The sequence below is a fragment of the Acanthopagrus latus genome, chromosome 15 (assembly GCF_904848185.1).
Source record: "Acanthopagrus latus isolate v.2019 chromosome 15, fAcaLat1.1, whole genome shotgun sequence".
NCBI classification, from domain to species: Eukaryota; Metazoa; Chordata; class Actinopteri; order Spariformes; family Sparidae; genus Acanthopagrus; species Acanthopagrus latus.
This window is the reverse complement of record NC_051053.1, coordinates 13526499-13553477: the sequence shown is the minus strand read 5'-3', so window position 1 is coordinate 13553477 and position 26979 is coordinate 13526499. Positions and strand designations below refer to the sequence as shown.

Sequence of the window (26979 nt, the reverse complement as noted above, 5' to 3'; positions counted from 1 at the left end):
ATATATCCCTGCTGTTGCTTCAGACTGAACTTTTCCTCTGCTGTGGATGGAGAAATTGCTTAATAAGGCCATAGGTTATCTATCTGAAATCCACCGTCTTAGAGCAGAAAGTCATAATCTCTCCTCTGTGATCCCCTGGGATGTTAAAACCAGACCATTGGGCTGGATTATACTACAGAAAGGAGACCGATGTGTTAATCATAAATTAGAGGCTAAGCCTGAGCGAGCAGGTCAGTCTGAGGTCAGTTGTGCAGCCCTATAGGGGACTTTCTGTGTGAAAAGCCACGGTTTAGCCCCAACTTAATCAGACAGGAACAATGTACAGTAGTGTAATGTGTCAAACTTGCCCTGAGCTGAATCGTGTTCTTTAAGAAAGAATCCATTGACGTCTCACTGACTGTTCAAGTGTGCATTCACTGTATACATGTAAGTATACCTTATGCAAATACACATGTTCTCACACACACACACACACACACACACCGGCTCATATGACGCCTGTTTAATGGGCACTCATGCTACACACAGCAGAGATTGGTCTATTTGTCTGTCTTCGGTCTATGTGGGAAATCTATGACGAGAAGAGAAATAAGCACCATCCCTTTTTCCAATTCTGAAATGTTGCCTCGGGGGAATTGGCAAGCTGTCTGAAAATGGGATGATACACGACCTTTGCTATGTATGACTAATACTTGGCTCCTAAAGACTGTGTCAACAAGGTGTTTTATTAAAGACACAGCAAGAGAACACAAAAGGACAAGACATTACAAGACTTATATAACAAGAAGGGAAATATAGAAGGCTAATTGGATTAGAACGCAAACAAAGGAATTTGCTGAACCAATTAACCCCTCTTCGACGCATTAAGACTGGCAGAGCCTCAGAGAACAAGATTTATAAAAGAGTTCTTTATTTCTAATAAACATGGATACATGTGAACATGTAGGACGTTTTATGATCTATGTTTAAAACATTCTTGCAAACTGCTGTACAAAGCTGAAGAAGAGATGGTATAATTCAGTACACGAGAGATGGTCTGGTCGAAGTTATTGTAGCCGTAAAGAAAACCATCCAAACATCCGCTTTAACATCATCAACATGAGAGGAAAAGTACACCGGGGGGTGGGGCACAAAATGCAACATCAAACATGAAAACTTGTACAACTCTGAAAAGTATACTTTTAGACACACAAAGACACACATACATTGTATGTGTTAAATAATTTTTGTTTGTCAGGACATAAAAAGCTAACTACATCATTCACAGATTCAGCAGTCTGTTTAAATACCTTATTTCTACAAAGTGAATTTACATTTTTTTTTTTTAAAGTACAAAGTGCAAATACTATGGTTTCCATTGTTGCCGATTGGTGAGGGCAGATTCTCCACGAGGGAGGGGAAATCTCAGCTGCTGGCTTAGCCTTGCTTCTTCGAGGGATTCTGAGGAGGGAAAATGAAAGCGTGTTCAGTTTGACACATTACCTTCACCGCACAAACTCAAAGTTTATTTGTTTTATTTCTAGTCAAAATGCATCTTTGCATTTAACAGAAAGTAGCATTTCAGTGAAATTTTTTTAGACAAGACTTAAACAACTTGTTCCATTTTCTAAACTTTATTTTTGAACTGGCATTTTCTCCAGGTTTGTTTCTTTACACTGACAGTGTTTTTAATGACTGTAAATTCTTGCCTCAGTCAACTCTAAAGATAGAAGATACAGTCTGTAGACTGTGCCACTAATTTTACAGCCATTTCATCCTCAATTACAGGAGGAGTAGTTTACTTACTAGTTTACTGGAAGATAAGACTTCTCCTGGTTTGGCCCCTGTGGGACAAAAATAATACAAATCTCAACAACCATAGTACCGGTATGAAGAATACTGCGGGTCAGTTTAAGCATCAGATCCTTGCCTCCACTTAAGCACTGTCCCAATAGTATTATAACTGTCAAGCTGTCTGCAAGTCACACTGATGTGGTGGCAGAAGTACTTTTGAAACATTGGTTCAATGACTTCCAACAGATTTCCAACAACTGCTGCCAGCAGACTGTATTAGCTGTGGTTAGCTAGCCAAGTAATGCTACCTCCATCAATCGATTGTTTCTGTATTTTTTGCGTTTCTGTCTGGCTGACTCCTCTGAAAATGAAAAACAAACAAATTTGTATTCAATGCGAATTTGATAGTTTCATACATGCTATAAAGCAGAATGATTTTTGGTGATACTTTTTGAAGGCTTACTGCGGCCCCATGTGCGATGCTTCAGCACAGGGACTAGACCCCAACCAGCATATCAGTCGGCTATTAGCCGATCTCAGTTATCAATCTTGGCATATATGTTATATGCAATTTTAAAAAATGTATTTTAGAGATTATAATGCAGAAAAAGATGCTTGGCATGATTTTTTATTTTAAAATCCCAAGTGAAGTTTACTCTTGCAGCATACTGCTATCATTTTGGACATCTTTGTCACAACTGTTTATAAGCACATTTCAGGAATCAATACAAAAAATTGTGTGTACTGTATTGCCTCCCTAATGTACTCCCCCAGAGCTATCGGGCTCTAAGGGAAACAAATCCAAAACATGTCTAGTTATGTTTACTAAGTTATCATTGAGCAACTGCAGTCTGGTGGACTATGTCAGCAACTTTTAAAAATCACGTAAAACTAATTTATCATTTGGCTGCATGATTACTCTGTTTCATCCATTAAAAGGTTGATATGGTGCAGGGGAAGACATTCAGACATCAGGTTGTGCAGTTCAGCTCACCCTCTTCTTTGGTCACCCCGAGGCAACCCATCAGCTCCTGCAGGGAGAGCGCCTTGTCGTTGCTGATGTCGCAGTACTCCACAAACTTCTTCACGCACTTCTTTGGCTTGGATTTCTTGCGCAGGAAGCGTTTGAAAGGCTTGATCTCCTTCTTGCCTATGTCCCCGCTGGAGTTTTTGTCCAGCTGACTGAAATACCAATGAACCACCCTTTCCTCCAGGGTGTGGCTGGGGTCGGGCTCGGCCATCCTAAATGACAGATACCAGTTCAATTTATAATCACCCCTACTTCATGTCATCCAAAAGGATACTTTGATGCCTTATTGCTGAATGACTGAATCCTCTCCTCAATAATCTCAACAAATAATCGTAAGATGACCAAATCCACTTCTGAATGTCATACCTTCCGGCGGACGCTGGATCTGTGACAGCGTGCACCATGTCTGTCGACAGCGCGTCAAGAACACTTGTCAGGAACTCTGTTTTCTTTGCCCCGGGACAGCCTGGAATATAAAGCACAGACACCCGAATGAGCGTGTGCAAGCATACAGTTCACATGGAAGCAAGTTTATGTATATATGTCAGCAATCACAGAAAAATTATCTCACAGTCAACAGCGCTACAACAGTGTGGAATGCTGCCGTCATAGGTGGCCTAATAAATGTTTGGGGAGGGACGTCATGTAACAGCAGTGTGGTGTTAACATACAGTAAAGACGGCGGAGGAGAAAATAAACCCAAACAAGACTCTTGTAGCTGTCTTTTCCTCCCTCTCATAAAGTGTCAGACCTCCCCTCATCTGGAGGAGGAAGAGGGTACCTGCCAATCATCCTGGAGGCCCCTGAGTGGTTTTGACAGCTAGAGCAGAAGAGATGTCTCTGAATATTGTGTGTGTGGACAAGAGGCTCCAAACAGCACCTGAGTCACCCGAGACTGACAGACAGAGCGTTACTCTAGATTTTGTCAGACATCCAGAGAGTTGAACACATGATCTTCATTGTGAGGTGGGATTACTGTCTGAAATGTCAGCCAGAGAGGAGACTGATAAAATTAGCCCATAAACCTATAACGTAAGCATTATTACATGCAGAATGACGGGAAAAATCTAAAAATGAGGGACAACTGGGTGGAACAACCCTAATGATAGCATTTGTCTGTGCGGCCATATAGTTTTAAGACTGAGGAGGCCAAGGTTGCCCTGGAAGAGCTGAAGGCTACGGACGCCTGAGAGATTCCTGGATTCCTCTCCTGGCTCTCCTCTGCTTTCTCACAGTCCGGCTTCGCTCTGCTATTCCGCCTTTGGAGGAGAAGAAATTCTCCACAGTGCACTACTCTTTTTATGGCCTAGGCCTGCGGGGCCAGATTCTCCTGTGCTGGAGATAATAGCATGCTTGGCTCATCTCTAACAGGTGGCGACCAGCATCGGCATAAACACCCAGCCTCCACTCCACCTTTCCCCCCCAGTAGCACAGGGCTTCAGCAGTCTGCACCGAGCCGCGGGTTCACATGTCCAAACTGTTCCACAGCCTCTTTTACACGCTGAACAGACTTGCACTTAAGTTTTAGTAGGCCCTCCGTGGCTCTCGCCCAGTAAAATATCTGACCCACCTGTTAATGGCCAAACCGGTGCCTTGTGGAGCCTCTTGTGGTAAATTAGTCTAGACAGTCACACAATTTCAACCACAGAAGGCAAAGTGTTTTTATCTGGCGTGTGGCTGAGGAGAGATTTGTGGGATGCAGTTGGACTTGTTTGAGGCTTAGTGTTTTTCATGGAGAGCGCACGTCCTCTCCGTAATGCTGCAGGAATCTGTCTGCAGTTCATTCAAACGAGAAGCCATCAGGTAAGGCTCCAGTCCCTTCCTCTTGGCTGCTAAGGTTTTTTTCATGTGGGGGCGGGACAGATCAGCTTCTGTCCGTCTGGACGCTGTTTAGCTGAGGGGCAGGACACAAATGTTCCTGCTGTCATTCAAAGGAAATTGAGTCTGGCCATTTTCCGTTCAGTTCAAGGCTGCAGCCATAAACGGCCGCTGTCTCATTCTATAATGATTATAATTACGTAATGCCCAAGTTTGACAGATGCAGGATGGAATCAACTTGAGAGAGCCTCAAATGATTAAACTTGTTCATGTTGAAAAGCTGCAGCGCCATTCATACGCCTCTGTATATCTGCTGCATGTAAAAAGTTGGCCAGTAAGTGCGTGTTTGCATGTGTGTGCCCGTGTGTTACTGTCAATAAGAAGCAGTGTTTGTCCACGGAGCCACATGGGGCAGAGGCCTGTCAGCACTCACAGCCGCAGCTCCCAGTGGCTGCCTCGATGCTGTCCCATGATCCCGCTCTGGGGAGAGAGCTAGCCAAAATACTCCGCTTTCCTCTCCTGCCCCCTCTCAGGGCAAAGTTCTCCGTTCTCGCATCTCGCCCCATAAACCTCTCAACACCAGCGCTTCAGCAGCAAATGGGCTGCAGCGATGTGAAGGCAACATTTATAATTATCCCCGCTTCATACAGTAACAGGGTTTACAGCCGTTGACGCACTTGCTCATAAAGAAAACAAGATGCTGTGTTTTTTCACTGCGTCCTGCTGTACTTTATAATTGGAGACCTGGCTGATATGGTTTCCCCTTTTTTTGACAGCTTTAGAATGAAGCCTGTGTGCTCTAGGTGTTTGCATGGCTGAATAAGTACATTGTTTTCTGTCCGACCACTATGTGTTTAGGAGGTGTTTGGTTGGGCTTGAGGTCCTTCTCCTGGGATAATTGTGGCTGTTTTCCACCTCATCACCACCTCACGATTTCTGCTGACAGTTACACACCCCATTTAATCCTGCTCAATACCTAAGCGATACTATACACCACTGGTGCCACTGGAAGAAAAAGATGTGTAACATTTGTTGGCGTATGGAGTATTCCTCTGTGACTGTCTATACTCAGTGTTTTAAATGCTGTACAAGAGTGCTGGATGCCGGAGCAGAGACAGAGTGCTGCTCTGCTGCTAACTGCAGCACCTGCGAGCAGAGAGCACAGCTCTGGCCCAGCACACTGTTACATAAACAGTTGTGGATGGGACAGGAACAGTGGTAGCTCTGTTCATATACTGCCAGATTATTAACATGTTTACCAAACCACCTAAAAAAACACAAAAAAACAGCTGCCAAAATAAACAATTTGCCAAGAACTGTTCAGTGATTTGGTTGTTTGAAGCACCTGAAAGGTATAACTCTGCGTTGGCTGTCACTGGTTCTAACGATGAGGACAAGTAAAAAAGATATTTGTTATCTAGTTGAGCTGAGTGCACTTTAAACACTGTGTATAACGTGTCCAAGCATAACAATGAGTAGAATAGTTGGAGTTGAAGTTAAAGGAGACTAGTTTTGCATTTTCATTGTTTTGCTTTCCTTCAGTGTTTTATATCTTGTGTATGTAAAATATCCTTAAAGTCAAAAACGTCAAAGTCCACACCAACAGATGCTCCTCTCTCCCACAGAAACACTGCTCCTGAAACACCTCGTCAGTAGACCCACCTTTAATTACGTGACTTTGTGACATCAAACTACACTGATATGTCACAAACTACATTTGCATAATTTATGCCAATTTATGCCAATTCAGCACGGTTGTTGCTGTTATCACCAAAATATCATTCAGAATTCAGAATTGATTGAATGGTTCATGTTTGCAATGCCATGTGGGTTCCTCAGTTATAAGATCTACAGGTGGAGTGAAGGCTATAAAACAAGAGCTGGTTGGAAACATTTTAACACCTAGCTTCATATAACAAACTCAATATATCTCCTAGTAAAAAAATAGCCAGGTTTCTTTGATTGACTGTCTTCCATGTTCAGAAAAAAAATGATTCAAAACATTCTTCCTAACTATTAGAGCCATGGGTAGTCATCTAGGGCATGTCCTTCAAATCAAACCTCAAAAATGACACAAGCAACAAACATTTTCTTATGTGACATCCGTTGTTGGCTGGACAACATGCCTTGTCACTTCCTCCCCAAAACCATCTTTTGATCGAATACCACAATGGTTATGGTTTGGTTAGCTTTATGGTTGGCGTTGGGGAAAGATCGTGGTTGAGGTTAAAATAAATACTCAGTTAGGGTTAGGTTAAGCAGCTCTGCTTAAGAGACACCACTGACTGTTGGTAGGAAGCGAACCATCTCAATCTCCTCTGTTGTCAGTTGAATGAAATATATTTTGTTTAACCTGTTTTTTACTCTATGCACACCAACCAAGTGAAAACAGCCTAATAAACCTGATCAAGCACTTTCTTTGCTACAATATTTGTCATAATTTTCCTCAAAATAAGTTGTCACAAGATGAGTGCATCTGCCTTTGGCTCAACACTTACATACATAAACATATCAAATGTGCAGTAATGAAGTGTCAAATCCTGACAAGCAAAGATCCGCCTAACACAACCCACACAGACTCACCTGTATCTAAGCCGTCCCCAAGACCACCACCCCCAACATCCTCTTATCTCCGCTGTTGTCAGTACCTCTATCACTACCTGTCTCTGGCATCCTATTATCCATTATCTCCCCCTCTCCTGCCTGCTGTTTCTCCTCTGTGCTATCATCACAGAATCCTCCATCTCCCATGTCAGCCGAAGATTAATTCCACCCCCGATCCATCTCTGTCTCCTTGCTTATTGACCAGCGAGGGCCGGTATCTGGCAATCCTCAACTCTTTATCAAGCATTTCCTTGACCAACAGTGCTAATGATGTCAACAAACACACACACATAAACACACACTTGCTCTGTTATCACAACCATGGAAACGCTGCAGCAGTTGGAGGCCGACTGCCGAAGAACTTCACCATGTGGTCTGAACAGAGAGGAAAAGCAGAACCTGGTCTTTGGAGACCTACCTTGGAGATGTCTGCTTCTATAATGGTCCTTTGGTTTAGTTGGGTGGGCCCTGGCATTGCCATCACACTTTGGCTGTTCATACCTGTCACAGAGAATACAACATATGTGAAAATGTTGATTCATTCAAAGTTAAATTGGTGAAAGGGGTTGTTTATATCAGTAAAACTATCCTCAATGTAAAATCAGAGAGGAGTTCCATGTTTTCCAATTACCCTCCTACAGTTAAATCTCAGGGATTCGAATAATTGTTTTGTGGCAAACCAGAGCCTGTGAAACATATCCAAAAAGAAGGGAGGGATTTGGGGCTGGTATGAGGACAGAAAGGGGGAGCGAGGGTGAGAAAGAGAGAGATAGAGGGAGAGAGGCAGACAGGGAGCGTGGGACACAAGGAAGCTTTCACGGTCTCCCTTGGAGAGCCAGCGGAGCCCCGATTGCTGCTGTGCGACTGGGCCAAAAGCTGGCCTGGGACGAGGAGAGAGAAGGGGGAAAATCCACGCTTCCATATGTGTGCTAATGTGCTGTCTGGCACTCTGCCTGAAGTCTTGTTAATCTGATACCCAGCCTCGCTGCTCAATAAGAGTGCACTAGTGCCCCACTCTGCCAGGCTGACTGACCTCTGACCTGACGCTCACTAGACCACTGAGTCACTCTGTCTCATCTGCAATGGAGATGTCTGTCTGCCTGCTTATGTCAGACTTACTGTATGTGCAGTCACAGATACAGAAGCTTCTTTTTGAGGGATGCTTTATTTCTAATCATTTCATCTAAATAGGCAATATTCTTCTTAGAAAAAAATCATGATCTGTGTTGTTCTCAGACATTTTAGTGAAGAAGATATTTGGCACCAAACAGCATGTAGCAGGATCATCCAGTTGGACAGCCTCCCTCTGCTGTGGGAGGCTGTATTCACACAGAATCAGGCATTGAGGCGAAAACGCCAGTCCCCCCATTCATTTGTGTGAGAGCAGTGTGTTTAGGCTGCGGAGATGCGGACCGCCGGGAATGCAAAAAACGAAACAAAAACATAGCTGCCTGCTTCAAAAAGTTGATACAAAATCAACTCTGTCTCAGAGGACATCATAGTCCATGTCTAATATTGTATTCTGTTGAACCGCAAAGTTAGAATTTCTGAGTTGCCAGTCGACACTTTCAAGTCAGATTTCCGAATCGGAAAGTCAGACACACCGTACCATCCCCACCTTCAAATTCCAAAATGGGTGTTCTAGCTGTAAACGCTGTAGAATATACTGTTTATTAGCACTTTTGTCTTAATTGTGTCCCATTAAATCAGTCTTACACACCATACTGTCCAACTTCTATCTGTGGACATGTTGCTTTCAGTTTTATCTGTGAAAAACATCCCTTAACTCGTTGATATCACCTTGGCCAACCTGACAAGAACTTATTTTCCACCTTCTTGAATTGGAAGGCAGTCAACTTCAGTATGATGTCATTATCAGCTCTAATTTCTGACTTCTGAGGTCAATGGAACACACTGTAACTTTGGAGAAACACAACCCAATGTCACGCTGCAGCCAATCAGGTAAGGAAGCAATCTGGAAGAGGACCAGCATGGCTAGCAAATGGTAGCAGCAGTCACTCGTTTGGCCTTGTGCATAAGTTTAAAACACATTAATAACAGGTGTCGTACCCTGGTTACTTATTGAAGATACAATCAATGTGCGGACAATCAAACAATAAATTCCAAGAATATTTGTAAATTAGGGTAAAGGTACCATTGATGAGCCCCAAAATTGCCATATAACACACGAGTTCGGTCACGTTGAAGTCTGTCCCACCTGGTGGAGGTTCCAGGTATGGGCCGCCCAGTGTCCACCAGCACACACCAGCAGTAGCCGGTGGATGGGTGGCATTGTACCGGCTTGTACAGTCCTCCTTGGGCACAATCTGGCACGAATACAGCGTCGTTCTTGTGCTGCCTGGCCTCTTCCTGGGCAGACTGTTGCTCCTGGTCACATGATGAGGCTGCAAAGAGGGGTCAGAGGTTACACAGGAATCAGCAGAGGCATCAGTGGACTGCTAACACACAAACACACACCGCCTGGTAAAACAGCATTCACTTAGGTGGTCTAGGCTGTGTGACCAGGCAAATACACACCCCAGACACACACACTCATCGGGGGGGAAGGGGGTTTGTTTAAAGTTAGGAATAAGAGTCACTCCCTTCTAGACCAGACCAACACATTTTGGTTTATAAAACATATGGTACGTTCAAATTAAGTCTGATCCAAAAGCCAAATGCATACACTGCTGTGTCATTACACTAAGCATTGCTGAGGAGGAGGAGGAGGTTATAGCGCTGGAGAAGACAAAGGGGTGGAGGACGAGTGCTCGGAGACAGTGTGTAGACTGCTATATCAGCCCCCTGTGGCACTGTTTACGGACATTAACAGGCTAATGACTAAGTACAGCTCCCTATGCCCTGAGTTAAGTAAATATTTGGACATTCAACTGCCCTCTGTCGATGTGTGTGACAGTGAGAGAAGCAGACAAGACAAAAGCAGAAACAGTGGTCAGCCGGGCCCTCGCCTTCACACACCCACACATACTGACACACTACTGCAGGGTACTGTAAAGTACCAGGGATATACATGTTTACATTATTCAAAATTCCGAGGGAAAAATGCGATGCTTCCTGATCTGTTCTTTCATCCATACGTACAGAGAATGCAGCAGCCTCGATGGGAGAAAGATAGGGTTGTGCAGAGCCTCAGCAGGATCTAATCAGACTTTTTATTCTGGGCAGAAACCTCCTTCTCTGACTCAACATTAAACTCAGGGATGAAAGTAGAGCTCTTCTGGCCATGAGGGCTTTCATCGCCAATCTCTCCCTCTCTTCGCTTCTTGCCTCAAGGCTCGGAAGCTACTGCGGGATTATGGATATCCCTTTTCTTTGTTTATTTTCATTAGAGATCTTTACCCACACAAAAGAGACCAAATGAAATGCCTCCCCGCTTTCTCAACCGACTCTCTTCGCTCCAGTTCCTCCGTATGCGCTCTCTTTGTTGGGGCGGGTGTTTTTTTTTCACCCCATACCCCAAAGAGCACATGGTAATCAAAACCATCAATGCCGCATTTCTCTGGCTTTTTTTATTGGTTGTAAATTATGATAATGGGATTCACACACAGATGCACACATGCACACAGGGTTCCCACCTCTCTGCAGGCCTCAAAATTGCATTGTTTTATGCAAAAAGCATCATATTTCCCCAAAGAGCAAAGAGCCAACTGATCTGTACAAGAAGATAAACGCGCATGTGTGTAAAGAGGAAAGCAAAGCAGAGCAGCCAGAAGAATAGGAGATCCTGTGTTTGTGCCATGTGCTGATAATTACACACATGCTGCAGTGCAAAGAACCACATAGAAGCAGATCCTCAAAGCCTGACGCACTCCAACACCAAGATGTATTGGTTTCACAACCCACCATCTGTCCTTAAAAGACAGGAACAACCTCAAACCATGATTGCTCAGACAAGTAGGAAAAAACACGGAGCGTGCTTTCAGTTGAGGTTTGCAAACACCCGATCGCCCTCATTAAAGAAAAAGTGGTCTTTGAAACTCACATGGTGCCCTGGTTCTATTGTTCTGTCGGCTGCGAACCTGCTCCGTCCACAGAGTGGGGTACTGGGAAATGATATCTGAAAGAAATCAGCGAGACAGCTTTATTAGCCTCAATCGAAAACACACTCCTATATGATGTGAGCCAAACCTGGTGGTTCCAAAAATCACAGACTGTAAAATGCACATCAAGGTTATCGTATCTCAAACTGCTGGAGTGGAGGCGGAAAGTAAATTGCATATGACAGCTGAGACCAGAAATAAAGCAGGAAAAAAGAGAGGTAGGTAAACTATGACTGAGTCTCCTCCTGTCTTATCAAATAATCACATTCAAGTGAAATCATAAAACAAACATAAAACTTCCTTCATTGTATGAAAGGCTAATAAAAAGTGCTCAAATGCTACATAGCAAAATGTGAATGTCTGCTTCCCATTAACAATGATGGATTATCTTTTTGGAACTGAGACATAGGAAGTTGTTTTCTATGCCTTTTGGAGTTTAGAGGAAGTGATCGTAGCAACATCACAACATCAATTATTTGGATTTCTGAATTGGTTTTTTTGGCTAAATGCCTGAAATAAGATCTGTGGTTACCAAAGGCTTAAGACATTTACACATTTTGGTCTATGACATAAAATATGTCAGTAAATACCCCACTTTGAATTTTAAGATGTGTATGTGTCTTATAAAGTGCATTTGTTGACAGCTGTCCAGAAGAGGTTGTGGGGAACTTTAAATATCATAAAAGAGAACAGGGAGATTCATTAGTCTGTCTTTAGAGGCAAAATCCAATAGAAAAAAAAAACCCCATAGGCTTTGTGTCAAGGGAACAAGGGTGATGCTAACTTCAAGGTTAGCTGACGAAACTACGCCATCCCTGCAACACTCTACTGATGTGGAAAAACTCAACTTGCATTTTAATGTTGCGGCTGGTTGAACTGGAGCTGTGATTAGCTGTGTTATATGGTGTTGTGTATTTTCAATTATTAATTATATCAATTTTATTCTAATTAAATATAAAGTAACCAATAAATTGAGCTTTTAGATCATTTGGTCATGTAGAAGTATACATTAACATAAAAGGGAGTAGCCTCAAAATTATACTTGAACAAATGTATTTAGAAAATAAGAAACACATTCCTCTTCAGTAGAAGTTGAAGTCTTACACAATAAGAGCACAACCTTGCTCAAATCAAGACTGTGTTGCACTTTGTTGCTAGTTCGCTGGATTTAGTATGCTTGCTAATGGTGGATAACCTAAATCTGACTTTTGACATATATATATAAACGTCCATGCAAGTTCATGTAGGTATTTATCTAATCAAGAGTTTTGGTGGCTTTCCCACACTGGCACACTGGTAGAGCAATAGATTTTTATGTTAACCAGCAAAGACTGGTTTGCCAAAACTGAAAGGTGGAGCAATTGAAGTGATGAAGCAGGCTACAGCAAATCGGAGTATGGTAGTCTACGGCGCCACAAGCACCAGTCAACAGTGATTGTGCAATTACTCTCAGTGCCGGGGGGGCAAACATTTCATAACAACATGTTTACTCATTTTACTACTGTAAACTTGCTAACTTGATGACTCGACTATAGAAGAGTCTATAGTGCTTTAGCATTTGCTAATATCCTGTAATGAAGGTGCTATACAATAAAATTCGCTTTCACATGAACTGTAAGAAAAGAAAAGAGCAAAAACACAACTCACCCTGAAATAGTCTTCACACTTTTCCTTTATATTCACATCAAATCTTGTTCATCTTATTTCTTATGGATGTTCTGAAGCTACGCTTTTGAGTCAGTCAGTAGTGTCTCAGTAAACACAGGTGCAGTATCACATTTTTTCAACTCACAGTCTGATGGAAGAAAGCTCACCTTCTTCATCGGCAGGAGGCTGTGGATCCACCTCTAGGCCAGTCTCATCTGCATTTAGAATGGAGAATATTTGCAAGGAGACTACAATTACGAGAGTGAGCTAGATTAGAGAACAGTTAACTATGTGAGATTTGCACATTGCCCGGCCAAGAAGGATGGAGGCAGAAGAAGTAGAGGTGAATAAAATGAGAAAGAGAGGTGTGTGTGTGTATGTGTGCTGAAAACTGAAAGGGGTGACTTATAGTAAGAGAAAGGAGAGGGAAAATCAGATGTATAGTGGTCATATATTCCCATGGCGTCACTTCATACAACAAGGGAGATCATTATGTGATGGAGGATAGACTGAGGTCAGTGAAAATGAATGAGGAGAGGATGAGGACCAGTTGTCCCTGATGTTCTTCTCCATCCTTCCATTGCCTGCATTTGAGTAATGAGAGCTGTGTGAAGGTGGGAGAGACACAAGATGTGAACAATACAGTAGCCAAGTCTGAGACAAACCAATTAACAGTGGAAGAATCCAGCTCAGTGTTTGTTTGGTCTCTGTTTGTTTGTTTGATTTGTGGTAGGAGGGAGGTTTTGAGCCGCTTAGGGTGAAACCACGGCCGTAGGTGTGGTTAACCTCAGTGTGGGTCACTCACTCTGCTCAAAGTAAAGCTCTGTTACTGCATGAGTCAGAGCATCTCTAATAGGCGCCTCCACAAACAGAGATCAAGATTCAATTTCTTTTCCTCAACAATGAGTTCACCCTTGCAAAGTCAGGATTTTACATTTAACGCAAGTTCGTTATGCCAGACATTCATCATCTCGAGCATACTTGGTGGATAAAAATACATACAGCCAATGTGACTGAGTGAGGCAGGCATGTTATTACTCTGCTCACTTAACGGATGGAAATGCCATTTCAAAACGTGTATTTATGATTCGGATTTACAATAAACCACTAATGACCTATCTTTACTTTGTGGCCTTTTACATGACTGTAACACCTCTTTTAGCATCTGCCAGGAAACCCCTGCGCTATTTGTGGTCAAAAGGCATTAGTTTAACTGCTGTTTGTCAGTCGTCAGCTGCATATGATTTCAGCATGTGAATGAATTTGTCAAGTCAAGCACCAGAAATGGGTTTATGGTAAAGCATTTGGTGTCAAACATTAGCAATATACTGATAATAAAAGTGCAGCAATGGCCACTGTGGAATGCCTAGGCGCTGATGGGCTTCTGCTGAATCAAAATATTGATGCAATCACTGCTATTTTCAGTGCTGGCACACCACAAATCTACAGTTTATTCTGCTTTTCACCACCCTGTTTATCCAACCAGTTCAGATTGAACCACAACCCCCCTCCCCACCTCTTTTCCTCCCTCTTTCCCCTCTCCCACCATCCCTCCTCCTCTCTCAAATTTTGCATTCCCACTTGATCTATGTGTAATGACTTGGCCGGGCTCAGACAGACACTATACCCAAGACTGTTTACAGAGGGAGAGAGAGAACGAGAGAAGGAAAGAGAGAGAGAGAGGGAGAAAGAGAGGGAGAGAGGCTCAGATGTAAATGTCACACTGACAGTAACAACCGATGTGACAAACACAAGTGGATGCATACGCACTTTCTCTCCACCACACACACTTGCACACACACACACGATCACATCAGGAATTGATCGTAGTCAAGCCAAATTACAGTTTTTCTTTGTTAGCCTTCAAATCACATCAGTCAAACAAATCACCTCTCACAAGATGAGAGCAAGATATACAGTATCTGGAGTGGAGCTGGAGGGAAACTTAGTGGTTCTATATCTGGAAAAGGGTGGATGTTGATGAGAGACAGTGAAAATAGGGTGGAGGATATAGTGTGATGATTTCCTTGTATCTTACGACACTGTTGCTGAAAAAGAACCAAGACCAAGCAAGGTAAAGTTAGAGAAGAAGAGCTCATGATAAGTCAGTTTCCCTCTGCTCTGGCTGCTATCTGGCCATTTGGCTGCCTGGTAAAGACAGCAGCAGTTATAGGCACTGTAGCTGCATTGTGCATTAAAGCTCACCACAGCCACTCTCTTAAGACGTGTTACTCAGTAACAGAATGCTTTTATATCAGCCCCCAGGCTGCTTGCACTCTTTCAAATTGACAAAATATTAGAGAGGCAAGCCTTAACAAGCGACCCACCCTGCACATCTCCAATACAGATGCCGGCAAACTGACAGAGATGCAAAATGAATACACACACTCATGTACATGCATGCTTAGATCGGTGCACATGCACAAATAAAAGGAGTCCATTCTTCTTGCATTAAACTCTCACCTGATTTACCTGGCTCTCTTGTAGTAGCCCTCTCTTGCTTTGAACCTGAAAGGCAACAAGTTGAAATTAATTAAAAAATCACCACCACACACCTTTTTCATGTTATCACCAATAATGAAATAATCTTTGGCAAGCTTGAAGAATTTAAACTCATTTTGTGGGACATGAACAAACAAACACCAGATTTAATAAAGGAGTGAACCACAGTGGAAAACCCTTTATTGACTTTTTATTTTCAAATGTTATTAATTTATTTTATGTGGCTCAGATTACTTACACAATACATGTTGATGGAGCTATGATTAAGTACAGCCGGCAGTTACAACTACTACTTTGCATAATTGCATGTGGTGAACCTCAAGGATATGTCCTCGGGCTGTTATCATGTTTTGTTTCTATTAATGATTTATGTAATGTTTCACACAAACTGTTGAAGGTATTATTTGCTGATGACACAAGTGTATTTATTCACAGAAAGACCCTGATAAAATAACTAATTAAATCAAGAAGTCATAAAGATAAGGGATTGGTGTGGCAGTAAGAACTTATCAGTCAATATTAAGGAAACATGTTATGTTTTTTTAGGTATTTAGCCAGAAAATGATGAACATTGAGGTAGCAACTCTTCTATATTATGCAATAGTTTATCAATACAAATATTACTGTAACTCAGTATGGACGAGCACTCATCCAATGAACTTGTTCCTAAGACCCACACCTCCGAGGCAGCCCCACAGAGATGCACAGGGAAGACATGTGGCATTGGTTATTTGATTGTTTGGCATCCTGTGAGAACACTTACATTCCTTACAGTTTAACTTTGTTGCTCAACTCTGCAGCAGGGATTTTCTACTTGGCTTATTTACACCGCAGCCCCATGCCTTGAGCAACGCTCAGTCCTCGGGTGGCTCTCAAACCCTGTGGCCGTCAGTCCAGTCACTGACCGCTTTCCCACAGGACTGAGCATTTTACCCCCCACAAACATGGAATGTTGTGCTTTGCTGTGCTGAATCCCATTTATCATCTTTGCTTAAGAAAATTAAAGGAACTACATTTTAGTACAAATCAGGGATTTTAAATAAATAAATACATCTGGCTTACTGTAAAATGAGATGCCTGTACCAGCGAACTGCAATGACAGTATGCATAACTGTATACATTATTGAAAGTTGGCCATTATAAGACATGTTTTACGGACCTTGGCATCGAGGTTTTTTATTGGCTACTGCTGAGCCGCTGATGGGTCGGCCATTGGGGGTGACACACCAACAGTATCCAGTGTAGCTGTGGCATTGTACCTGTAATCGTAATAGCATTTAAACATAAAGTGAGCACAGAGTAATCCAGTAATGGCATCAGTAAGAATGAAATGCGAAGACATTGTTAAAAGTTAGTAACAATTATATTCATACAGGAGAAAAGAGCAGTTCTTGCTAAAAGATTTACTCAAAGCAAGCATCATTCAATGTTGTGTTTTTCGTTACCTCGCTATACGTGCCATCGGGGTTGCACACAGGCACGAAGACCTGTGGGAAGAGCTTCTTGGCCTGCTGCTCTGTGTACTTCTTCTCTGCTACACATCTGGATGTATCTGAGGAGCACCACAAATCACCAGAATCACGACACATCACAGAAACCCTCGACTCAACCCACAGCTAAACTATTTTCTTATGCTGCACAGCTATGAAACCAACACACTTAAAATCAGCGGAAGATGTTGAATCTCGCTGATGATCAAGCATGAAAGAAAAATACAGGGAGTGAGGAGAGACGTGGGGGAAACAATTCAAGACATTTCGGAAGAGGCAGATACTTGTGTGGCTGGGAATAGAACCAACACCCCCAGTCTTATTAGGAACGAGTCAGGCAAGCCTGCAGAGCGCCTGGTGGTAAAGCCATTACTGCACGAGGCAGCTCGTGCTGCTCCTGTAGAACATTCCAGTCACCCAAGAAAAGGGCTGATGCACAAGGAAAACCTGACCCTTCCTTAATGTCTCTGAGTCTGTCTCACTCTCCTCCTAAACCTCCACTGTCTCCTCAGTTCAGCACGAGCTGTCCTCTCACTATTTTCTCGATATAAATATCAGTCAGCAACTTTTCACCTATGTGCACCTCAAGTCTTTTCACATCTCCCTGTCAGGGTTATGGCTCATCCTGTCATCCCATTGCGGCTTCATCTCACCTGACCAACAGCACCAGCTGTGCAAACTCTCAGGAAACGTTGGGTAGTGATGGGTTTGATGGTAACTTGGTGTGACACATGACCATGGAGTGTCTGGCTGGCTGGCAGGTTCAAAACACATTAAAACAATGACTCATGCTGGGTTTAAAAACATCTACTAGCCTGGTCAGGAGGCTGTATGTCACTGGCATGGCTTACAGAAGATTGTCCATTAGGCACACGCAGGGGAATGTGCACTGGTTTCTCTCAGTCTAGTGTGTGTGTGTGTCACTGTCACTGTGAGGAGAGGGGGCAAGACGCTGGATGTTCTGGATGGAGGAAAACAGCAAGTTGATGAGCTCTAAAGTTAGCTCCAGTGGAAAAACCCGAAACCATCGTCCTTCTCCAGGGGGCTCTGACCAAAAAGCTGACTGGAAAAAATGACAGGACACTTGAATCATCTGAGTGCAGTGATAGAAAACAAATGTGGTGCCAGTCTCACCATCCTTAAACACAATCCCATCTCTGTGCTTTTAGACCGGGCCGGTCCTCGGGTTTATTTCGGCTGCTGACTCGGCCGCTGCTAATGTGTCTTTCACCACGGCCGTCCAGAGGCAGAGGGAGGTCTCAACTCTTATAGACCCAATGTTATTGACCCATACAATACGACTTTCATGGACTCTTGTCCCTTTCAGCTTCCTAGCTGGAATCCTCTATTCTGTGTCCCGGCGCTGTCCGCCACATCCAGATGTCCTCTTAGAGATGTTGCCATAGAGACCCAGCACGGGCATAAAATTGTGGAATGCTTTTCCATCATATGAGACTTCTTTTTAAGCAAACCCTGTTGCTCACGCTCCCTGCATTAGCGATCTAATATTGTAATGTGTAAGAATGGGGCATTGTCCCCAGTCTGTAGAGCGATGAACTAGCAGTATAGAGTAAGTGAGTGGGGCAGGGTGAGAGGGTTCGAGTCTGAAGCGTTGGGGTGTATGGGTGCTTCGTTCCAACAACGACTAACAATGAGGGAGTCTGTGAGCTGCCTGACCTCGCTGGCTCTCCATCCCCATTTTGCTTTTCATCTCCAGTCTTCCATCGGTCACATATGTTCAGCTTTACTTCTAGCATGATGAAAATGAGACCATTAATTATTGTCAATCTATTTGTCGCCCTCTGCATGATAATTTGATTTAAGAGAGCTGAAGCCATTTCAAATCGATGAGGAGGCTGTTGGACCCATGATGCAAATCCAAAAATGTGTTCCACTGAAAAGAAAATCATTTAGCATTTTGACAAATTGATGTACGCATCCTTCATCAGTACAAATTGTGTGAAATTATCCAACCAGCCAGACAGCAGCACCCCCCACCCATCCACTTTCACTGTGTCAAACCCACTCGCCGTCCCAGCACTCAAAGAATCAATTATGCTGAAATGAATTTAACCCACAGGTTTCTACTGTGACCCCCCCCCACGCGCATTTGAGAGCGCCAGGCGGCGCTGAAGCGTGACTCATGACCTGACCTTTGCATGGCCCTCGGATGACCTCCAGCTGGGGGTCGCGGCACTTGGCTCGGAGGAACTCGCAACGAGATGTGAAGGTCCTGCCGTCGGAGGCGCACAGGGGCTTGCGAGGAGTTCCGCTGCATTCCATGTTGCACTCCTTGTCCTGATCCACCCGCAGGAACTGCAGAGGTGTGAAGAAGTGAGGAGATAAGCAGAGAAAACATTTTCTAAATCAGACATTTTTTTCTGGGAATGGAGGAGCTCTGCACCAAAACACTTTAATATCCACGAAAACAGGTGTGATTCTGGAGGGATTTATGAGGACGAGTGGTGGAGGTTGTGTGGAGGCCAAAACAGGCTGTTACACCAAAAAGTGAGTCACAGAACAGGTGTCCATAAGAATGCAATACAACTTTTTAAATCTGTTTCAAAGGTTTTATCATAACCAAGTCGAACATCCTTTCAGACACACTGTACAATACACAAAGCCAAGGCAGCATCACATCAAGCTTGTCAGGGTGTAGCCAAGCTTTGTCTTTGTCTGAAGGGCTGGAGAAGACTTGACTGACGCTTCCTCTTTTCTTTGTCCGTGCCAACACCTGTACGGGTATTCACCTGGAATCACTCCTGAGGATGTTTTACTCAGCCATGAAAAGAGAAACAAGGACGGAGACTCCTGGCTGAACGCATCAGATCACCTGTGTCAATGCCACCATTGTATCTGCCACCGTGGTATGAAACCCCCTCGCCAGGCCACACAATGGGGCGGCGGTGGCGGCGGAGAGGGGGGCTGGCAACAAGCTGTGACTGCTACAATGAATGAAAACAGTGAATGATAGAGTGGCTGAATAAACGAAATGTCAGAGGGCTTTATGCGGCTACAGTGTGAGTGTTGGGTGTTCATGAAGTTCGTGTGATTCATTCAGTTGGGGTGGATAATGAGCTGGGCCGAGTGGAAAAAACAAACTCCATAGCCATGCCTTTGCAGGTGCTGTTTTCAGTCAGTCATATCCAAAGATAAACACCTCTCTGAGCTCTTTTTGTATTCTCTTAAAATGAAAATATTTGCACATACGAAACACTGTAATGTTTCATTCAGCTCAGTTTTCTGTGGATGCACGAATATCCCGAATCTATCTGAATGCCCTCTGTCAAATGTTCTGTCTTTCACTCTCTCACACTTATCAGTCTGTCACACAAAGAAGAGAATTAAAGCCATCACTAAAGGAAAAGCCACAAAAATCTCTTATGAGTTATCAAAAGAGAGGGCATGACAGAAAAAGAAACAAAGAGCAGGATGATCACCCATAAAAAAAAAAAATGTTGTGTCTGACATCTTACAAATGAAGTGAGAGATGAGTTTTGGGGGCAGCCCCCTGCATTCAGTCGAGCAGGGCTGCAGGGCTCAATGCACCTGGAAGAGGGTTGGCAGGGAAGGCAGTGTCGCCCTGGGCCAGGAGTGGGGGTGGGGGTGGAGGGGTACAGCCCCACTCTGTCAACCCTGCTCATAAATCTTCCTGGGGGGGGATCAGAGAAGAGAGGCCCGTTCAAACACATCGGAAGAGCAGCCGCGAGCGAGGGAAGCCGAGTCCTTTGGTCTGAATGAAATTTTTCAAAAACCAAATTTTTAACAAGCTGTTTTCTTCCCAGGCTTTTAAAACGATGTGTTGTCACAAGATGAGCACAAAAGGGATCTGGTCACTGCTCTGCAGGGCTGTTTGCTTCACAAGGACAGTCTCAATACCACCTCCTCTGGTAATAACAGAAAAGGGGTTGTTGTTGTCTATTTACAGTGAGTAGGAGGAAACTAATAAAGACTTGTCTTTAATCTGGCCATAATAGGACTTAAAGTTTAGTCTACCGCAGTGGACTTCATATTAATCACGGGGGTTCGGATCCTCTGAAAATGCTCCAACATAACTTTGAAGGATTAGAAGATGATAAAAGAATAGAAGGAAAGGGTACAAAAACAATTATGTTTATTTTTTCAGATTTTTTTCAAGTTTTTGCTTTTTCTTGTAAACAAATACTTGATTTTGTTTATTATATTTGGCCTTCTAATGCCTTTATTCAATACCAATAGTAGGGAGCATACAGGAAAGAGAAAGAGAAAGGACTTACATGCAAAAAAAGTTCCCTGGCTGTCTGTAAATAGGGGATGATGAGGTGCATGATGGTCCCCTGGGCCACCAGAGCATCCCTGATACTAAATATTTTTAGGTCTTCTGCCCACTAAAGCCTTCAAATGGAACAATCTCAGAGGGAAACATCCTGTTCACATCCACATCAATGCTATGGCAATAATCTGTCCTGACAGGTCACAAGAACTACTGTTATACAAATAGTTAAAGGAAAAGTGAAAATTCAGTTCAGTTCATCTAATCACCTTCATGCTGATGGAAAGTGAAAGTTAAGTGTCTACAAAACCTTTCAAAGCAAACCAGTGATGCATCATTCTCCAACTGAAGGGTGGGACTGGGGACTGAAAATAACCATAAATTGGCTCCATGCAGCTTGTTCAGCATGATCCAAGTCTCCAGAAAGCCCTGAGATTCCAAACTGATTTGAAAAGACAATATGTGCTCTCCTTTTACAGCCAGAATCTTAACTGTAGCCACAAAGAAAAGAGTGTTAGTGCACCCCACTGAGCCACACGTCCAGCCTCTAAATAACATCTTTTCATCTTCTGCAGAATTGATGATGAGTTTATGTGGGACGAGCTGTATGGATCCATTTTATTCTTCTGTTTTTTTCATTATGTTTTAAGACACAGCCCCATCTAAATCAGTTGTTTCGGAGAACGCCGCAACAACGTTTAGCTGTGAAGCTCCAGAAATGTTTTGTGGAGCATTTAACTGCACCTGACTTTCAATCAGCATGAGGGTGAGTAGATACTGACTGAAATCTCATTTTTGGGTGAACTTATCCTTTAGAACATAACATAATACATGGTCTGGTACAGTACTACTGATGCTTGGCCCATTTCTCTGTCTAATATCTCCCCTCCTTGCTGGTGTCTCTGAGTTTCTTGGATTGATTGCATCATTGCCTCTAACTGACAGTCTCCCGTTGGTACACTCCCTCCCTCTCCCCCTGTCCTCCCACACCAGTTAGGACATTTCTTCGTGGCGCTGACCTCCTCTCACCCTCCAGTCTTGTCTCTCACAATTCACCCCATCACATAAAGTCCAGCCGGCGTGACAGGCTGGTCTGATGATGTTTTCCTTACAAAGACCACAAACCTCTACAGCTCTGATGGTGTCTGAGTGCTTCCAGCCATGCTTGGTGGTGGACCGCCAGCCTCGCCACAGCTCATGCTGACCACCCCAGCGCCTAAACTACACCAGCATCAGCATCAGTAAGCCAGCGGACTTGACAACCCAAACAGAGTTATTCAGCGGCCCAGCATCCTGCTAGATGTCCACTGTACAGCACGCAGCAGAGCGCCAAGTGCCTGCAAGTTCGAGACAAAGCACCAAAAACGCAGCATGGAGAAACGCAGTTCGCCATGAAATCAGCCACCCATGAAATCAGCCACCCAGATTCACTATCAGGCATCCAAGTGTTTATCTCAGAAGCACAGTAGGCCACACTGAAGGGAGGAGAACAAATAAGAGGTGAAAGCCAGTGAGAGGAAGAAGCGTCAGAGACTAATGGTGTGTTGAGGACCTCTTCCTCCTCTGTACTCTTAATGGTAGTTAGCTGTCTGCTGCACATCTCTGTGTGTTTGGCCTGTGGTGATGGATGGGCGAGGCCGAGGCAGAGCGCTGACACTCCCCTGATGTCTCATTCCAGCCTTGCCAATCGCCTCGCACAGCAACACGGCGGAGAGTGATGGATAGCCTCCGCCTCAGCTACACGCAGCACACCCCGATTTATCATAAAAGGAAACTCATACAAGACAGAACACATATTGTGACTCAAATCCATTTATTGCTCAAATCCTTTTCTTGTCTAAACTTCCAGACAGCTGGTTCTCACTATCTCTGTTTTTTCTTTCCTTTCAAGATCTCTTTTTTTCTGTTTGTGATCTCTCTTGGAAGATGCTTTTTGCATCTGCTCAAATAATACGAGAGGTTGGCAATGGAACAAGAGACGGGCGAGAGAGGGCGAGACGAGTGTAAGGGAAATTTTTTTTCCAAGATCAACCAGCATACAAATCAAATCCTATTACCTCCCCCTGGCTCTGCGGCATTGAGGGACTGAATGGAGTATGGAGGAGGCGAGACTCCAGCAGAGAGCACATTGTAGGCTGATAAGGGCCTTCTGGGCTGGGAGGCCCCCGCTTCCAGCACCCCGAGAGGCCCCTCACACCACAGCCCCGCAGGGTCAATGGGGGCCCCAGCTGAGAGCTGTGGCAAACGTGTTAAATGGCCTTGGCGGGAGTTTCCTGCGTGGACGCGAAGATGCAAAGGGGATCATTAGTTTCCAGCATGGTGGAAAGGGAAGAAAGTGACAGCCTTTAACCAGGCTACTAACTCAATCAAAGGGGAAGGTGTTTAATTGCTGTGAAAGATGTTAAAAAGAAAAGGAGATGGTATGAAAGGCCACAGTGATAAGAAAAAAAAATCTCACTGGGCAGGTGCACAATTTTATGAAAGCATCGGGGGCACTGGAGACCATATGTCATACTAAAATGGCTTTAAAAGGAGGCAGCCAACATTCTACGCTCCCTCATCCTTTCACACACTATTTCATACTTCCATAAACCATGGAAAAAGTCTGCCTCATGAATAACCTGGGCAAATATCCCACTTATTTAACTGCCTGTTCGACCTCAAATATGCACAAAGTATCACATGGAGACATTTTCATGAAACCAACAGTAACCTCTCCTGTGTCATTCAAACAATAAGCCATTTATCACTCACAAAGTCCTGTAAAAGTACAAGACCATGATCCATGTGCCGTTCCAATAAAGAAAGTCTAATGAACCACAGAGGGGAGGTCTGACAGACACAGTTACCACTGAAACATGCAATGAAATAGAGAAGTTACAGTCAAATCCAGATCACAGAGGATGTTGTGTCAGATCCAAACCCTCTTCACAGCTGTTTCAGTGTAAGCTTTACATCAACTGTCTCTCTACAATATTTTCCACCCATGACACATCAAAAAAGAAACACTCATATTATCTGTGCTCAAACTCTGTATGTGTAGATGTGCTTCCTCCCACATTCCTTAACTCCATAGTGCCGTCAGGGAGAAAGGATCTCCGACCCTTCACCTGCAGGTTAACGACTCACGGCCATTTGTTTCCAATTGGATATTAAGGCATCTTCACTCAGACCATAAATAACAGTGCTGGGGGAGGCGGCTGTCACATCAACCTCTAAATCAGGAGGTGAAGCCTCTGACAGTGCACATTCCGCTCTCTGTTATTCCTCCTTTTGCACCGTACCTGCACTTGATCATGACCATAAAACTCCTCTTATCTCTGATGCACTTTCTCATGCAGTGTAAGGTAAAATAGGAAGGATGCACCGCTCTGCTGTGGCTGTAAACAATGCCATGTGCTTTGCTGCAGCAGACCTGCTGACACTAGCAGAAGAGCCTTGACACAGCCGCTGGCACAACAAGAGCAAACAGGACAGAGAGGCAGGCGAGCGGAGAAGCTGGCAGGCAGGTGAAGGCACTGAAGAAAAACCCCAGCGGTGCTGCTCAGAGACCAGTCAACTCCTCACAGCAGCTCTGCCATCTCTAACACGCTGTACAGACACCCTGAAACACTGGGACATGGAGGTTACAGAGCTCATGGAGAGCACTCCTTTCCCAATGATTGATGATCTGTTGAGTTTTAAATTCCATCTTAAAATCTGCCAGATATGAAATCTTAAAGCAATACAAAATCTCTTCTTTTGGGGGGGATTATGTAAATAGTATGAAAATACACCATCATGGTGTTATTAATGATTTTCAAATGTATTTCTGTGCTTATACATTATTTTGAAGAGTTCCTGAATTTTAGAAGAAAAAATTCTCACAATACAGCCAATGATTGGTGAGGAAAAGATCTGTTTCAGAACTGGATTTCTGTCATGAAAAAAAAAAAAAACCTTTTGCCTGATTGTATCCCTATTTAGTCTTACCACATGTTACGCATGTAAAGCACAATCCCATCCTTTATTATAAAATCATGTTTTACACATGAATATGAAATCAGACGTAGCCTGTGAGTGCCTGTGGCTCTTCCTACCGTGAGAGCGGAGAACTTCTGAGCGCGTCCAGCGCACAGCAGACAGAGGAAGAGCAGCAGCGGACAGACGCGCATCCTGGCGCAGCGTGGCAATAAACTCTCCAAATTACGCACGGTCCAAATTTCACTCCGTGTTGCCTGGACTTAACCAGAGCGCAATATCTATCTCGTGAAGAAGTGGAAAATGTTTGAAAAAAATCCACAGTAGTCCTTGCGCAAAACTGCCAGTGGTGGAGAAGGGGTTGCTGGTTTATTTCACGTCGTCTCCTTGGTTTCGTCTGCCAAACCGTTTGTGTAGACACTCTCCTTATTTCTGGCAGTGCGATAAACCCCCCCGTGTCCCTGACCTTTTCCCCTCCCTCAGTGTGTCTTCTCCCTTTCTCCCTCTCTCCAATTCGACTTCTTTCTCCACACTCCTCCCTCCACACTTGATTTTGTCGACTAGATCCCTTATCGGATGCAGGCAGTTCCCTGTCCGGTAGGTAGGTAGGTAGGTGTAGGTTTAGAAGGACTTCGTCTGCTGCTGGTAGCTGAGGCGAGCTCGTCAGGTATTCTCTCCTTTCACCCCTTTTTCTTTTGATTCCAAAACCACAACAAGAAAGAGGAGCTTGTGATGATGTTCGACTGGCAAAGAGAGGAGGAGATCAGACAGGCTACTGTCTGCAGGGAGGGTCAGCGAGAAGGAGAAAACACAGTGTGCGCTCAAACTCCCCTACAGTTGGACACCCCCTACACACACACACACACACACACACACACGAACTTAAACTTCTACTTTATCACTCAGTTTGAAATAACATACTCCCAAGACAGTTAAATAAAGTGATTCGGGTTAATACAAGACACAAACAGAGATGATAATGTGGTTGATCGGTTGAGAAAGAAAAAACAATTTGGCAAAACAGCCGTTTTGGTTGGTAGCTGGATTCAAAGCAGTAGTCATTAAAATCGATTTGAATTAACGTGATTAACATCAACACTGGTGCCCGTTTGGGAAGAACATGGTCATTTTGGCGTTAATTTGTTGGTGCTTCTTCTTGAGATCACTTTTGACAAATCAGTGACCGTCTGAGCCTGAATAGCTCCTGCTTAGAAGAGCACTTTGACGCCACCTAACGGTATTTATCCGTAGTTACAAGTTATCATGGTTCAGCAGGCATGTTGAACCTCATCACCTGTTTACTTTATATTTTGCTGCACTTTTGTTCAAATATGTTTTACAAACTATGCATTTTGAGCTAATTACAATTTAAAGACGGTAAGTAAGTTTGAATTTAAAGAAAATGATATCAGGGTAAAACCAAACAACGCTGCTGCTGCTTAATGAATAGGCTGTCATATGACACATAATATCTGTTTCTATTGCTGGTTGTTTGTCGTAACAATGTCTGCTGTCATAAAAATGTACGAATTGATGTAGAGCGCAAAACAACATGTTACCGGCAAACATGGAGGACAAGAACAAACAGGTGCTGCTCTGAAAAGACATACCGGTAAATCATATTCAAAATATAGAGACCTGCCTTTTCTCCAGACCTCTCTGACGATATATTGTGTCTTTTGTGGCAGTGTGGAGACAGTTTAATTGCATTTTTCAGCAGAAATGAACAAGAAACTTATCGTCGATATTGTTCTTTCGACAAAATACCACCGCACAGTCACCGGTTAATGACCGGTTAACACAGACGTTAAACAACCAACCGTGCTCCACTCTTCTAACGTA

At 43.7% G+C, this 26979-nt stretch overlaps 1 protein-coding gene across 4 annotated transcripts; it reads right to left on the bottom strand.

The window, feature by feature from the left end:
• Positions 1 to 888: 888 nt before the first annotated feature.
• Positions 889 to 26946, bottom strand: smoc2 (SPARC related modular calcium binding 2). Of its 4 annotated transcripts, XM_037124934.1 has the most exons (13): positions 25257 to 25872; positions 19079 to 19241; positions 16881 to 16987; positions 16595 to 16694; positions 15397 to 15441; positions 13101 to 13148; positions 11229 to 11303; positions 9444 to 9630; positions 7644 to 7726; positions 3170 to 3269; positions 2768 to 3015; positions 1786 to 1823; positions 889 to 1440 (listed from the first exon to the last, which is right to left on the bottom strand). In XM_037124934.1, the coding sequence occupies exons 1-13, from the start codon at positions 25329 to 25331 to the stop codon at positions 1417 to 1419; spliced, it is 1293 nt and encodes a 430-aa protein (XP_036980829.1). In that variant the 5' UTR covers positions 25332 to 25872; the 3' UTR covers positions 889 to 1416. The 4 variants fall into 4 exon arrangements, with proteins under 4 accessions (XP_036980829.1, XP_036980830.1, XP_036980828.1 ...); XM_037124935.1 differs by lacking the exons at positions 1786 to 1823; positions 25257 to 25872 and adding an exon at positions 26780 to 26946; XM_037124933.1 differs by lacking the exon at positions 1786 to 1823 and having other exon boundaries at positions 15406 to 15441; positions 25257 to 25874.
• Between the last annotated feature and the right edge of the window lie 33 nt (positions 26947 to 26979).